Here is a 15,345-nt window from a genome sequence, read left to right as displayed (position 1 = left end):
TCCAATCAAGTTGTAGAAACATCTCAATGTGTCATGCCCTGACCTTAGAGATCCTTTATTCTCTATTTTGGGTTAGGTCGGGGTGTGACTAGGGTGGGCATTCTAGTTTCTTTATTTCTAGGTTGGCCTGGTATGGTTCCCAATCAGAGGCAGCTGTCTAACGTTGTCTCTGATTGGGGATCATACTTCAGCAGCTTTTTCCCATCTGTTGGTTGTGGGATCTTGTTTGTGTATAGTTGCCTTGAGCACTGCATAGCTTCACGTTCGTTTTGTTCTTTATTGTTCTTTTGCCGGTTCACGTAATAAAGATGATGAACCCAAACCACGCTGCATTTTAGTCCGATTCTTACAACAACGGTCGTGACACAAGGATGATCAAAGGAAACGGAATGCACCTGAGCTCAATTTCGAGTCTCATAGCACAGGGTCTGAATACTTAGGTAAATAAGGTATTTCAGTTTTTAGTTTGAATAAATTAGCAAACATTTCTAAAAACCTGTTTTCATGTGGAAAAAGTCAAGGGGTTTGAATACATTCCAAAGACACTGTATGTATGAAATGCTTGATAATGCATGTGATATCAACTGAGAGGTATATTTTCTGGGTGACCTAAATATTGCCTGGTTGTCATCAAGCTGACCACTCAAAAAGAAGGAATTAACTTCACGCTGTAACCAATGCCTGCATTCTGGTTCAGGTTATCAGTCAACTTCCAGGGTATTTACAAACAGAGCAGGAACTAAGTCATCCACATGTATTGACCATCTGTAGTAATGCGTCGGAAATCTGCTCTACAGCAGTATCCACACTCATCGGATGTAGTGATCATAATATAATAGCAATATCTAGGAAAAACAAGATTCCAAAGACTGGACCTAAAATTGTGTATAAGTGATCATACAAGAGGTTTTGCAATGATTCCCATGTCAAAGATGTGAAGAATATTTGTTGGTATGATGTATGTAATGAGGAACAACCTGACGCTGCACTTGAAGTGTTTATGAAATTGCTTTATCCGGTTACTGATAGGCCTGCGCCCATCAAGAAACTGACTGTTAGAACTGCCAAATCCACATGGATAGATGATGAATTGAAAAACTGTATGGCTGAGAGTGATGAGGCAAAGGGAATAGCAAAGTCTGAGAACACAACAGATTGGCAAACATACAGTAAACTGAGAAATCATGTAACTTAACAAAAAGAAGAAGATACCATACCATGGAACAAAGATACATGATATAAAGAATGATAGTAAAAAGCTCTGGAGTACCTTAAATGAAATTCTAGGCAAAAAAGCTCAGCTCCATCCTTCATTGAGACAGATGGGTTATTCATTAGTGGGGGTGCAGGTCAGCTGTTTGTTCACCCGCACCCACCCGCAAATGCTAATAACCCATCCGCAACCACCCCGACTATATGTGATGAAGTGAAAATCTGAGGCATGCACCCAACCCTAACCTGCAAATATAGAAAATGCACTATAGGCTAAAGTAAAAGACGGCAGAAGGATTTTTTGACAGGAGGTGCAGGATTTTTTGACAGGAGGTACAGGATTTTTTGACAGGAGGTGCAGGATTTTTTGACAGGAGGTGCAGGATTTTTTGACAGGAGGTGAAGGATTTTTTGACAGGAGGTGAAGGATTTTTTGACAGGAGGTGCAGGATTTTGTTGTTGCCTGATTTAGATATGTCTCTCTTTTCTCATGTTGCCCTAGAAGACTAAATAAACCCTTGCTCAACAGAATGATGTCATAGATCGATAGAATGAGTGCTTTAATTTATTTGACAACTGTAAGTTTTCTCTGTCGTCTTTTGCCGAGCGAAGTCATTAAGGGACTGGGGAGAAAATACAATAAAGCAACAACAACAAAAAACTGAAAAGATTTTCTGTGCAAAATGTCTGAATGACATCAGTTTGACCGGTTGTAAGGGAAAAGAAAGCTGTGAAAACGACGTGTTTTGATGAGATTTCAGTTGGGCGTCCATGCATATTTTATGTGGTTGAAGTACTATCAGCTTTTATAATTAAGACAGCACCTCTACAGATGGTATCTAACTGAGCATTGAATTCTCTGAAGACGCAGAAAGAAATAAACCATCATTCTCCACTCCTGTTCCCAAGTCCAAAGTTTGTGTATCATTTTACTGCAAGAAATGCTTAATTCTACAGGAGTTATTATTATGGCTATGTGAGAGGTTATAGACCTACAGTCAGTGTCCAGATTTCAGTTTCCATTTAACCCATCTAAACAGTAGGCTACAGTTCCCTTGACATGCCATGGGCCTATTTCAAGTCCCGTCTTGTGACTGTCGAATTTGTACAGCACCTCACAAGGGCTCCCGACTGGCACAATGGTCTAAGGCACTGCCTCTCAGTGCTAGAGGCATCACTACAGACCCAGGTTTGATTCCAGGCTGTATCACAACCGGTTGTAATTGGGAGTACCATAGGGCGGCACACAATTCGTCTGGGTTTGGCCGGTGTAGGCCATCATTGTAAATAAGCATTTGTTCTTTACTGACTTTTCTAGTTAAATAAAGGTCAAATACAAATCACACACAAAGATACATGATACATAACGTAGCCAGCACTGCTTTTATCACCTCACCAAATATTTTCCAAACATTACTTTTCTGACTCTCCCTTCTCTTTATTGTCAACTCTGCTTTCGCAACTTTTGCATTATTTAATTAAACTTTGACAATGTCCATTTTGCCTCTGTGGATTCCCAATGCCCATTCCCAAAAGCATTGTTTGGCGATTGGCTGTGTTGGTTATTTGGCGCACGTACAGTTAAGCCCTAAAGCTTAGGCTTATGCATCAATGTAGCCTATATGAATTGCACAAGAATGATACATTTATGGATTTTTGAAGGTATTGTTTTTCTTTATTTAATAACCCTAAACCCGTCCGGCCCGCAGATAAAACCGTGTGAACTGTGGGTTATGAGTCAACCCGCACATCACTATTGTTCATAACAAAACCCTTTGATATTGCCAACCACATGAATCCCTTTTTGTTGACAAGATTAGCAAACTTAGGCATGACATCCAAACAACAAACCCTGAGCCTTCATGTCACCAAATAATGAAAGAAATGCAATGCAATGCACTGTACGCTGATGCGACTCAACTGATACAAATCAGCTATGAAAGTAAAATGAATAACTGGCACCCTTAACATAGAGCTCCAGTCAGTTTTACAATGGGTAACTAGCAGTAGGCTGGTGCTAAATATCTCACTCACTCAACCCTAACGGGACATATCACTCACTCAACCCTAAACGTCATCTAGATCTATTACTGAATAATGTGGCGGTTGAGCAAGCTGAGGAGACTGGCTGAGGAGACTGGCTGAGACTGGCTGAGACTGGGTGTAACCCTAGATAGCAAGCTGTCATGGTCAAAACATATAGACTCAATGGTTGCTAAATTAGGAAGAAGTCAGTCCATGATAAGGTGTTGCTCAACTTTCTTCACATCTAAATCCACCAGGCAGGTTCTACAGGCCCTAGTTTTGTCACACCTGGACTACTGCCTAGTTGTGTGGTCATGTGTGGCAAAGAAGGACATAGGAAAATTGCAGTTGGTCCAGAACAGAGCAGCAGGTATTGCACTTAGATGTACATGGAGAGCGAATGTCAGGGGTATGCAGGTCAGTCTCTCCTGGCTGAAAGTTGAGAAGAGATTGACTACATCACTATTGGTCTTTGTGCGAGGTGTTGATGGATTAAAGGTACCGAACTGTCTGTTCAAGCAGTTAGCACACAGTCCAGATACTCATCAGTACCACACAAGACATGCAGCCAGAGGTCTCTTCACAGTCCCCAGGTCCAGAACAAAGGCTGGGAAACACAGAGTTAAATAAAGCCATGACTAAATGGAACTCTGCCACCCCAGGAAACTCAAGCTAGCAATAAAACTAGATTAAAAAACAGATAAAAGAACACCTTATGGCACGACGAGGACTGTGAAGAGATAGACATTTGTATATATTTTGTATTTGTATTTTGCATTGAATTGTATTATGTAGTGTTATGTATATTATGCATTGTATGTATTTTATTTGTTGTGCTTTGTTTCCTGTTCGGACCCCAGGATCCTTATAAAATACTAAATAATACAAATGTATCTCTCACTTGTGCACACACTTTCATAAACTCACACACATACACATATACACTATACAAACACACAGACAATACTTGGGCACCTTAGAGGTAATCCATTTGGATTTACGAGTCAAAACACTGGGATAGGAGGGGGTTGCTTAGCGACGGGCCTGTTGCTGTCCAAACAATGTTAGCATCGTCAAAACGACTGGCTGTGCCAGACCGGGGTTTTGCTGAGTGCAACAATGTCACTTGTGTTGTGAGTCCCCGTCTGCAACCAGTCAGTGGTACGCTCCAACCCAACAGCCGTCAGGCAGACAGACTTAGCCTACATCTCTGAGACACAGACACAGTGACACACTCTCGCTCACACACACTAGGCTATGCATGCACTCATACACACATGCAAGCATATTTTTTATTTTATTTATTTTAAAAGGGGTGTTATACTGAGACCAATGTCTCTTTTACAGATGAGCCCTGAATTACATAAATTACAGAAAATAGACACATCAAAAGATAAATACAAAATGCAAGCAGGAAGAAGAACACGGTCATAAAAAAAACATATTCATCAGTAATAAGGTCCTCAATCAGCTTTCTGAATTGCCCAAGATAATTGCCACGGCTGCGGGAAGATGTTTAGGGGTGGTGGTACTGTCTTATTCTTCTCTGCTCTGCTGACCAGTATTTTGCACTGTTCATACAGGAGTAATAAAGGCCTAGTGCACTCTTTTGGTGGAATTAAAAATATATATATTATACTTTTTTTCTCTGATTTATCAGGGGGTGCTGCAGCACCATCAGCAACCCTCCAGCACCATCAGCAACACTCCATCCTGCGCCTATGCACCTTGTACTTAGCCCTAAACTATATTTTCAGAGTAGCTTCCCCAACATAGCCCTACAGTCTTTATGTTTCGTTCATTCAGTAACCGTTCCATCTTATGTTTCGTTTATCAGTAACCGTTCCATAGACTAGGTTGGTTTTGGCGCGCTAGGACCCAGACGTGTGAAAAAGCACCGCTTGGCCGCGGCAGCAGCATTGGCGGCAGCAGGACTTGCATCGCTCCCAAGCTTCCCGAGCTGCTGACGTCAGCTGGCAGCCTGGGCTGTACTCGCCGCACTGGACATAGAGCCGAGAAAATGCTGCTCTCCGTACCGCCAAGGGCAGATATCAATCCATACATCGGCTATAACAGCAGAAACAGCAAAAAGGTAAACCCTTTCAGGATTTTCAGTTTTTCTTGCGCTCTCGGTCACCCAGTAGGGCATTACGCCCCCGTATCAGTCGCGACAGAAACATATGTAGAGCATGACAGTAGTTTATACAGTGTCCTTGAAAAACAAAGTCTACAAAATAAACTTAAGTCTTTGTAGAGAAAATTGTGGCTCACTATTCTGCACCCACAGTGGTATGTGTAAAAACGGCTATTCGATGGTCTGGGCATCTATGCATCCTTTATGTATTTTTAATTTCCTATATGGGAGTTACACCGTAGAGAGAAAGGATGTCGATATGGTTATGTTCAGTCAGAAAAAGTCAATAGTGGATACAAACTTTTATGAGTAACTACCATATTGGGACAGTGTTGAGCGAATGTTCATAAATGTGAATCCCGAATAGGTGGGGGCGGGGAGCAGAAGAGGGAAAAGGAGAATGTGTTATTCAGTGGAGCCTTAACTGATTTCAGTCTCATTTTCAGCATGGTTGTCAATGAACAGTGATACCAATAGTGTAAAATCAAGTATCCATTGTCTACGCAGCCGCGTTAGTTTGGCAAAGTATTTTTCTTTTTTTAAATGAAAGGCACAGATGCCCCACCCCTTGAAAAACCCCACCATTGTGACGATGCTTACTTTTCCCATATTATGAATAGCAAAATAACAGTTATATTACATTTATTATACTGAGTCGTTGTAGCCAACAATAATCAATCTGCAACTGAAACGTTACAAATCATATCAGGGTTTTGACATTATGAACCGTTGTAATATAAAATATATACATTGTACCACGAATGCAAGAGTGAAAATATGTTTTATAGCCTAACTATTAACTAGATATTACAATGTTATTACAACATACAGCCCCAGTCAAAAGTTTGGACACACCTACTCATTCAAGGGTTTTTCTTTATTTTTACTATTTTGTACATTGTAGAATAATAGTGAAGACATCAAAACTATGAAATAACACATATGGAATCATGTAGTAACCAAAAAAGTGTTAAATCAAAATATATTTGAGATTCTTCAAAGTAGCCACCATTTTCCTTGATGACAGCTTTGCACACTCTTGGCATTCTCTCAACCAGGTTCACCTGGAATGCTTTTCCAACTTGAAGGAGTTCCCACATATGCTGAGCACTTGTTGGCTGCTTTTCCTTTACTCTGAGGTCCAACTCATCCCAAACCATCTCAAATGGGTTGAGGTCAAGTGATTGTGGAGGCCAGGTCATCTGATGCAGCACTTCATCACTCTCCTTCTTGGTCAAATAGCCCTACTAGCATAAATGTTGCGTTCAAAAGAAACACAATACAAGATCAAAGCCAAAGCTATTGGGTTCTATTAATGCAACACCTAAAATATTTGATAAATTATGCTGTAGTCAGAATCGTTTCGTTACAAATTGGCGAGAGAGAAATGCAATCATGTGTTTTAATAGTTGTTCTGATGAAGTGACAGGTCACCATCATTTACAGCATTTTAGTCTCTCTGGAATATGATTATAGCCTATGCCTACATTAGAGCTTGTCACGCCCTGACCATAGAGAGCCTTTTATTCTCTATGTTGGTTAGGTCGGGGTGTGACTAGGGTGGGTCATCTAGGTAATTATATTTCTATGTTGGCCTGGTATGGTTCCAATCAGAGGCAGCTGTTTATCGTTGTCTCTGATTGGAGATCATATTTAGGCAGCCATTTCCCCTTTGTGCTTTGTGGGATCTTGTCTATGTTGCCTGTTAGCCCTATTGTTCGCTTCACGTTTCGTTTTGAGATTTATTGTTTTGTTTTGCTGTGAGTTTCACCTAGAAATAAAAAGATGTGGAACCCAGATCACGCTGCGCTTTGGTCCACTTATTATAACGATCGTGACAGAGCTATGCAATTAATCTAATATTAATGTCTTGACATGATTTCAAATGGAACTTGATATTGTAAGGTGTTTTATTTAACTTAACTAAATTACTATTAAGATGTACAGTGGGGTCTGAAATTATTGACAACCTTGATAAAGATGAGCAATAATGACTTACTGAAATAAATAATTAAAATACTGAGCTATATTGTATGCAAAACAAATTGGGAAATTATATTATTTTATACTAATACAATTGCACAGAAAACACGATTTTGTTTAACAACTAATATTTTTCTTTCTAAAAAAGGTAGGGGTCAAAATCATTGACACCCCTCAAGATTCTTATAAATAAAATAGTCAAAACTTTTGTGTTTAGTCCCATATTCCTAGCACACAATGACTACATCAAGCTTGTGACTCTACAAGCTTGTTGGATGCATTTGCAGTTTGTTTTGGTTGTGTTTCAGATTATTTTGTGCTCGATAGAAATGAATGGTAAATAATGTATTGTGTCATTTGAGTTACTTTTATTGTAAATAAGAATAGAATATGTTTCTAAACACTTCTACATTAATGTGGATGTTACTATGATTACGGATTATCCTGAATGAATAGTAAATAATTGAGAGTGAGAAAGTTACAGAGGGTCAAAGATCATACCCACAAGACACGCTAATCTCCCTGTTATTGGTAATGGTGAGAGGTTAGCATGTCTTGGGGGTATGATCTTTGATACAAATTGTTTTATTGTATTATTTTGAGCGTGCAATATAGCTGAGTATTTAAATTATTTTAGTTATTGCTCATCTTTATCAAGGGTGTCAAGCATTTCGGACCCCACTGTATTTCCTCAGCTTTTCAAATTCTGCACATTTCAGGGTTGGTTATGTGGCTCTTGGATGCTTTTACACATAGTCTTTTTACTGTAAAAACTAGTGATGCACCGATATGACATTTTTGGCTGATAATGATATCCAATATTTTCCTTGCCAACAAAAAAAACTATTTTTTGCGGCCTTTTAAGCGTTCTAGTACAGTTAAATAGTTAACACACACACATGGACGCAGAGGTCTAAGGCACTGCATTTCAGTGCAAGAGGCATCACTACAGTCCCTGGTTCGAATCCAGGCTGTATCACATCCGGCCGTGATTGGGAGTCCCATAGGGCGGCGCACAATTGGCCCAGCGTCGTCTGGATTTGGCAGGGGTAGGCCGGCATTGTAAATAAGAATTAGTCCCTAACTGACTTGCCTAGTTAAATAAAGGTTACACACATACACCACACTGACCAAAATGTTATTTTGTTGGCATTTCCGTATGTCCCTATTACTAGTAAAACATAATCAAAACCTATTTCTTTCACTTACTTGCTGTGCTGTTCGTTGTTCATTTTTTCAGTCGTTTCATTCTCAACCAGGATTTCTATGGAACGCCGTTTGCGTCTTTGCGCGTCAAAGAAAATACACGTCAAATAACACTATTTGATGTTTCAAATAACACTATTTGACGTGTCAAAAAACACTATTCGACGTGTCAAATAAGCTTGTTGACCAATCAGGACCTGAATATGACTGCACGTCACATAATAAATTAACGCGTTCATACATTTTTTTACGTAGTTATTACACATTGATTGCACTATCACTCGTATTTCATATGTCACAACGATTCATCGATACGTATGCTATGATGCTGGTAAAGTTGTCTCGCGCTGTCACAGCCGTCGAAAGAACTGGACCAAAGCGCAGCGTGGTGGGCGTACATATTCCTTTTATTTTGAATGACGCCGACAAAACAATAAACAATACAAAAACGACCGTGAAGCTTAAGGGCTATGTGCCACAAACAAAGTTAACTTCCCACACTGAAAGGAGGGAAAAGGGCTACCTAAGTATGGTCCCAATCAGAGACAACGATAGACAGCTGTCCCTGATTGAGAACCATACCCGGCCAAAACATAGAAATACAAAATCATAGAAAAACAAAACATAGAATGCCCACCCCAAATCAGACATAAAAAGGCTCTCTAAGGTCAGGGCGTGACAGTACCCCCCCCCCCCCCCCCCCCACACAAAGGTGCGGACTCCGGCCGCAAAACCTGAACCTATAGGGGAGGGTCTGGGTGGGCATCTATCCGCGGTGGCGGCTCAGGTGCGGGACGCAGACCCCGCTCCACCACTGGCTCACCCCACTTTGGTGGCACCTCTGGGACCCTCGTCGCCGACCCCGGACTGGGGACCCTCGTTGCGGGCCCCGGACTGGGCACCCTGGTAGCGGGCCCCGGACTGGGCACCCTCGTAGCGGGCCCCGGACTGGGCACCCTCGCTGCGGGCCCCGGACTGTGCACCCTCGTTGCGGGCCCCGGACTGGGCACCCTCGTAGCGGGCCCCGGACTGGGCACCCTCGTAGCGGGCCCCGGACTGGGCACCCTCGCTGCGGGCCCCGGACTGGGCACCCTCGCTGCGGGCCTCGGATTGGGAACCCTCGCTGCGGGCCCCGGACTGGGCACCCTCGTTGCGGGCCCCGGACTGGGCACCCTCGTTGCGGGCCCCGGACTGGGCACCCTCGTTGCGGGCCCCGGACTGGGCACCCTCGTTGCGGGCTCCGGACTGGAGACCGTCGCTGGAGGCTCCGGACTGGAGACCGTCGCTGGAGACTCCGGACTGGAGACCGTCGCTGGAGACTCCGGACTGGAGACCGTCCCTGGTGGCTCCGGACTGGAGACCGTCGCTGGAGGCTCCGGACTGGAGATTGTCGCTGGAGGCTCCTGACTGGAGGCTCCGGACTGGAGACCGTCGCTGGAGGCTTCGTGCCATGGATCGTCACTGGAGGCTTCGTGCCATGGATCATCACTGGAGTGAGGAGACGTATGGGCAGTCTGGTACGTGGAGCTGCCACAGGGCTCACCAGGCTGGGGAGACATACAGGAGGCCTGGTTCTGGCAACAGGCACAGGACACACCAGGCTGGGGAGACATACTGGAGGCTTGGTTCTTGGAGCTGGCACCGGAAACACTGGGCCGTGGAGGCGCACAGGAGGTCTCGAACGCAGAGCTGGCACAATCCGTTCTGGCTGGATGCCCACTTCCACCCGGCAAATGCGGGACGCTGGCACAGAGCACACCGGCCTGTGAATGCTCACTCGAGACACCGTGCACATCACCCCATAACACGGTGCCTGACCAGTCACATGCTCCCCACGGTAAGCACGGGGAGTTGGCTCAGGTCTATAACCTGACTCCGCCAATCTCCCCGTGTGCCACGTGTGATACTCCCCAGCCTGCCTCCAGTGTCCCTTACCGTCCATGATCTCCCATGTCCAGGAGTCCCTTTCACCAAGCTGCTTGGTCCTTTGGTGGTGGGAAGTTCTGTCACGGCCGTCGAAAGAACTGGACCAAAGCGCAGCGTGGTGGGCGTACATATTCCTTTTATTTTGAATGACGCCAACAAAACAATAAACAATACAAAAACGACCGTGAAGCTTAATGGCTATGGGCCACAAACAAAGTTAACTTCCCCCACTGAAAGGAGGGAAAAGGGCTACCTAAGTATGTATGGTTCCCAATCAGAGACAACGATAGACAGCTGTCCCTGATTGAGAACCATACCCGGCCAATAAAAGTATGTCATTGACAGTGAATCAAATGAATGCAAATAGAAGATTTATGCCATAATTGAATAGATCATGCTAAACGAGGTTGGAATGTTGTTATATAAAATCAACAAAAGACAATAATTTGTTAATTTGACAAAAATCTGTTGAAATCTCACTGGATGTATTATACTTTAGAATTGAATTGGGGGCGAACTTATTTCACTGTACAGAGGTTCCTATGGATTGTGGATCAATGACATGGAGTATCAGTCTACTCTGTGACACCCAGAGAGCATTAGCATCGTTGCTCTTATTGCAGGACTCTGAAACAACTGTAAATTGAGCCACATTTATTGTCAACCTATGTGTATTGAACACTATTCCCGAGGAAAAACAATACTGCGTGGATGTTTTGGAGTCTGATAACTCTGAGGAGGACGTTGGGAAAAAATTGAGTAGACTGGGACCCCATTTCATTGATCCCCGATCCTTAGGTAAAGCGGTACAGTGCAATATGAATGTCAATACACACAATAGGCTGACTTGGGAGGTGATTTCACACAGTCACAGAAACGCGATAAGAGCTACAATGCTAATATTTGCGTAAACTCTTCACAGTTGTGTTCTGTGGGTGTCACCGAGTAGACTGATATCCCATTTCATTGCTTCACATTCCGACCTTGTTTAACATTATCCAGTCTAAATATGGCATGATTCCACCAATTGTAACCTTCTGCATCACTTTCAAATAGTTACTTTTATTTTGAAGGCAAACCGCAAATTCCACTATTGTGCCTATTCCTTATTGTGGCTAGCTTCACAACACATAACCCGGTCCGGTCGAGCCTCAGTAGACAGATGAAGCTAGCTGGCTGCTTATAACGTTAGCTTTGGGCAACAGGGTTAAGTAGCTGGCTAACTATTTATTTTCATGAACTGAAGTTCAATTTCAGTAGGCAAACAACAGTGGCTACCTAGCTAATACTTACTCACAAGGATTCCTAAATCATTGCTAAGAATAATGCAAATGACTGCAGTTTCTACTCGTCATTATTTTCAGGCTGGTTGTATTGGGGCTAGCTAGGTACCAAGCTAAAGCTAGCTAGCTACCCCAGAAGTTGCGGTCGAACAAATAATGCTTTATTACCAACCCGGTATTGTAAACACATCATTTGTGGTCGGTGTTTGCTTGTTTGCAGACGTTTTTGTACAGCTTTGACAGTGCTACTGATAGTAGTGGTGGCGCTTGGCTTGCACGTGCAAATTCAGAACACACAACATTCTACAATAAAACTGTGTTATTTGACGTGTCAAATTAAAAGCTTATTTAACGGGTCCAATAGTGTTATTTGAAGCGTCAAATAGTGTTATTTGATGTGTATCTTTTTGGAGAACGCAAAGACCCAAACGGCGTTCCATAGTATGTATGTCTTGAAGCTAATAGCAGTGACGCTATTACTGTGTAACTCCGGTAGGGCAACATCTGAAAAATAGTGCACTTGGTAGTATGTACCGGTGCTCGACCAGTCGACGAAAGCCAACATCATCCACGACAGAGAATGGTTGATTGTCAAGGGCAATGAATTCCATTATTGTATTTTTCCGTTGAGTTGTCTCGCTGAAATTTTCTTACTCTTTCGAATGACTGCTCGATCCATACAGCAGACATTGTGTGGGCTAGGTTAGGAATGCTGTGTTGCACGTGTAGTGCAACATTTTACGTGGCGTGATTACACCATGTATGTCACGTTCCTGACCGGTTTTCTGTTATTTTGTATGTGTTTGACGGTCAGGGTGTGAGTTTGGGTGGGTAGTCTATGTTATGTGTTTCTATGTTTGTTAAAGGGTGACCTGATATGGTTCTCAATTAGAGGCAGGTGGTTTTCATTTCCTCTGATTGAGAGCCATATTAAGGTAGGTGTTTTCACATTGATTGTTGTGGGTGGTTGTCTCCTGTGTCTGTGTTTGTCGCGCCACACGGGACTGTTTCGGTTTGTTTGTTTGTTCGGTCGTTCGTTTTGTGTAGTCTGTTTTCCCTGTTCGTACGTTCTTCGTTACATGTAAGTTCTTACGTTCAGGTCAGTCTACGTTCGTTTTGTTATTTTGTTTAGTATCAAGTATAGTTCGTTTTTTGTCTTGTTTAATAAATATAATGTCAAACTACCACGCTGCATATTGGTCATCTGATCCGTCTCGCCTCTCCTCGTCCGAGGAGGAGGAGGAGCTAGATAATTGTTACAGAACCACCCACCGAACCAGAACCAAGCAGCGTGAGTTCGAGCAGTGGCCTACGAAACAGGAATCCTGGACATGGGAAGAAGTATTGGAGGGAGAAGGACACTGGGCTCATATTGGGGAATATCGCCGCGCTCGTGAGGAGATGGAAGCAGCGAGAGCCCAGGAGCGGTGGTATGAGGAGGCAGCAAGGAGACGTGGCTGGAAGCCCGCGAAGAAACCCCAAAAATTTCTTGGGGGGGGGCTAAAAGGTAGTGGGCCAAGGGCAGGTAGGAGACCTGCGCCCACTTCCCAGGCTAACCGTGGAGAGCGGGAGTACGGGCAGACACCGTGTTACGCAGTAGAGCGCACGGTGTCTCCTGTACGTGTTCATAGCCCGGTGCGGGTTATTCCACCTCCCCGCACTGGTAGGGTTAGATTGGGCATTGAGCCAGGTGTCATGAAGCCGGCTCAACGCGTCTGGTCTCCAGTGCGTCTCCTCGGGCCGGCATACATGGCACCAGCCTTACGCATGGTGTCCCCGGTTCGCCTACATAGCCCGGTGCGGGTTATTCCACCTCCCCGCACTGGTCGGGCAACGGGGAGCATTCAACCAGGTAAGGTTGTGCAGGCTCAATGCTCAAGGGAGCCAGTACGCCTGCACGGTCCGGTATTTCCGGCGCCACCTCCCCGCCCCAGCCCAGTACCACCAGTGCTTACACCACGCACCAGGCTTCCTGTGTGTCTCCAGAGCCCTGTTCCTCCTCCACGCACTCTCCCTATGGTGCGTGTCTCCAGCCCAGTACCTCCAGTTTCGGCACCACGCACTAAGCCACCTGTGCGTCTCCAGAGCCCTGTACGCACTGTTCCTTCTCCCCGTACTCGTCCTGATGTGCGTGCCCTCAGCCCGGTGCCACCAGTGCCGGTACCACGCACCAGGTCCATAGTGCGTTTTGAGAGTCCAGTGTGCCCTGTCCCTGCTCCCCGCACTAGCCTGAAGGTGCGTGTCCTTAGCCCGGTGCCTCCAGTTCCGGCACCACGCACCAGGACTACAGTGCGCCTCATCCGGCCAGAGCCATCCGTCTGCCCAGTGCCATCTGAGCCATCCGTCTCCTCAGTGCCATCTGAGCCATCCGTCTCCCCAGCGCCATCTGAGCCATCCGTCTCCCCAGCGCCATCTGAGCCATCCGTCTCCCCAGCGCCATCTGAGCCATCCGTCTCCCCAGCGCCATCTGAGCCATCCGTCTCCCCAGCGCCATCTGAGCCATCCGTCTGCCCAGTGCCGTCTGAGCCATCCGTCTGTCCCGAGCCATTAGAGCCGCCCGTCTGTCCCGAGCCGTCAGAGCCGTTAGTCAGTCAGGAGCCATTAGAGCCATTCGTCAGTCAGGATCTGCCAGAGCCGCCAACCAGACAGGATCTGCCAGCGCCGCCAACCAGACAGGATCTGCCAGAGCCGTCAACCAGACAGGATCTGCCAGAGCCGCCAACCAGACAGGATCTGCCAGAGCCGCCAACCAGACAGGATCTGCCAGAGCCGCCAACCAGACAGGATCTGCCAGAGCCGCCAACCAGACAGGATCTGCCAGAGCCGTCAGCCAGCCATGATCGTCCAGAGCCGTCAGCCAGCCATGAGCGTCCAGAGCCGTCAGCTAGCCATGAGCGTCCAGAGCCGTCAGCGAGCCATGAGCGTCCAGAGCCGTCAGCCAGCCATGAGCGTCCAGAGCCGTCAGCCAGCCATGAGCGTCCAGAGCCGTCAGCCAGCCATGAGCGTCCAGAGCCGTCAGCGAGCCATGAGCGTCCAGAGCCGTCAGCGAGCCATGAGCGTCCAGAGCCGTCAGCCAGCCATGAGCGTCCAGAGCCGTCAGCCAGCCATGAGCGTCCAGAGCCGTCAGCCAGTCATGAGCTGCCCCTCAGCCCAGAGCTGCCATTTATCCAGAACTGCCCCTCAGTCCAGAGCTGTCTCTCTGTCCGGAGCTGCCCTTCAGTCCGGAGTTGCCCCTCTATCCTGAGCTACCTCTCTATCCTGACCTACCTCTCTGTCCTGAGCTATCTCTCTGTCCTGAGCTACCTTATCCCGGTGCTGCCCCTTGTCCCGGTGCTGCCCCTTATCTTAAGGTTACCATTTAAATTAAGTGGGTGTAATATGAGGGTGGTCATTCTAAGGGGGAGACGTAAGCTGGGATTGACTATGGTGGGGTGGGGACCTCGCCCAGAGCCTGAGCCACCACCGTGGTCAGACGCCCACCCAGACCCTCCCCTAGACTTTTGGTGGTGCGTTCGGAGTACGCACCTTGAGGGGGGGGTTATGTCATGTTCCTGACCGGTTTTCTGTTATTTTGTA

At 45.7% G+C, this 15,345-nt stretch overlaps 1 protein-coding gene across 2 annotated transcripts in view; it reads left to right on the top strand.

The window, feature by feature from the left end:
- The first annotated feature begins 5,219 nt into the window (after positions 1–5,219).
- LOC120065273 (RNA-binding motif, single-stranded-interacting protein 2-like) overlaps positions 5,220–15,345 on the top strand; it is a 72,701-nt gene continuing 62,575 nt past the window's right edge. For both annotated transcript variants that reach the window (XM_039016138.1, XM_039016137.1), the window contains exon 1: positions 5,220–5,329. In XM_039016138.1, coding sequence (XP_038872066.1) covers positions 5,258–5,329 — 72 coding nt within the window. In that variant the 5' untranslated portion in view covers positions 5,220–5,257. The remainder of the gene's footprint in view (positions 5,330–15,345) is intronic.

The sequence above is a fragment of the Salvelinus namaycush genome, chromosome 20 (genome assembly GCF_016432855.1).
Source record: "Salvelinus namaycush isolate Seneca chromosome 20, SaNama_1.0, whole genome shotgun sequence".
Classification (NCBI taxonomy): Eukaryota; Metazoa; Chordata; class Actinopteri; order Salmoniformes; family Salmonidae; genus Salvelinus; species Salvelinus namaycush.
Note: the sequence above shows the minus strand (reverse complement) of the source record. Positions and strands in the feature narration are given on the sequence as shown.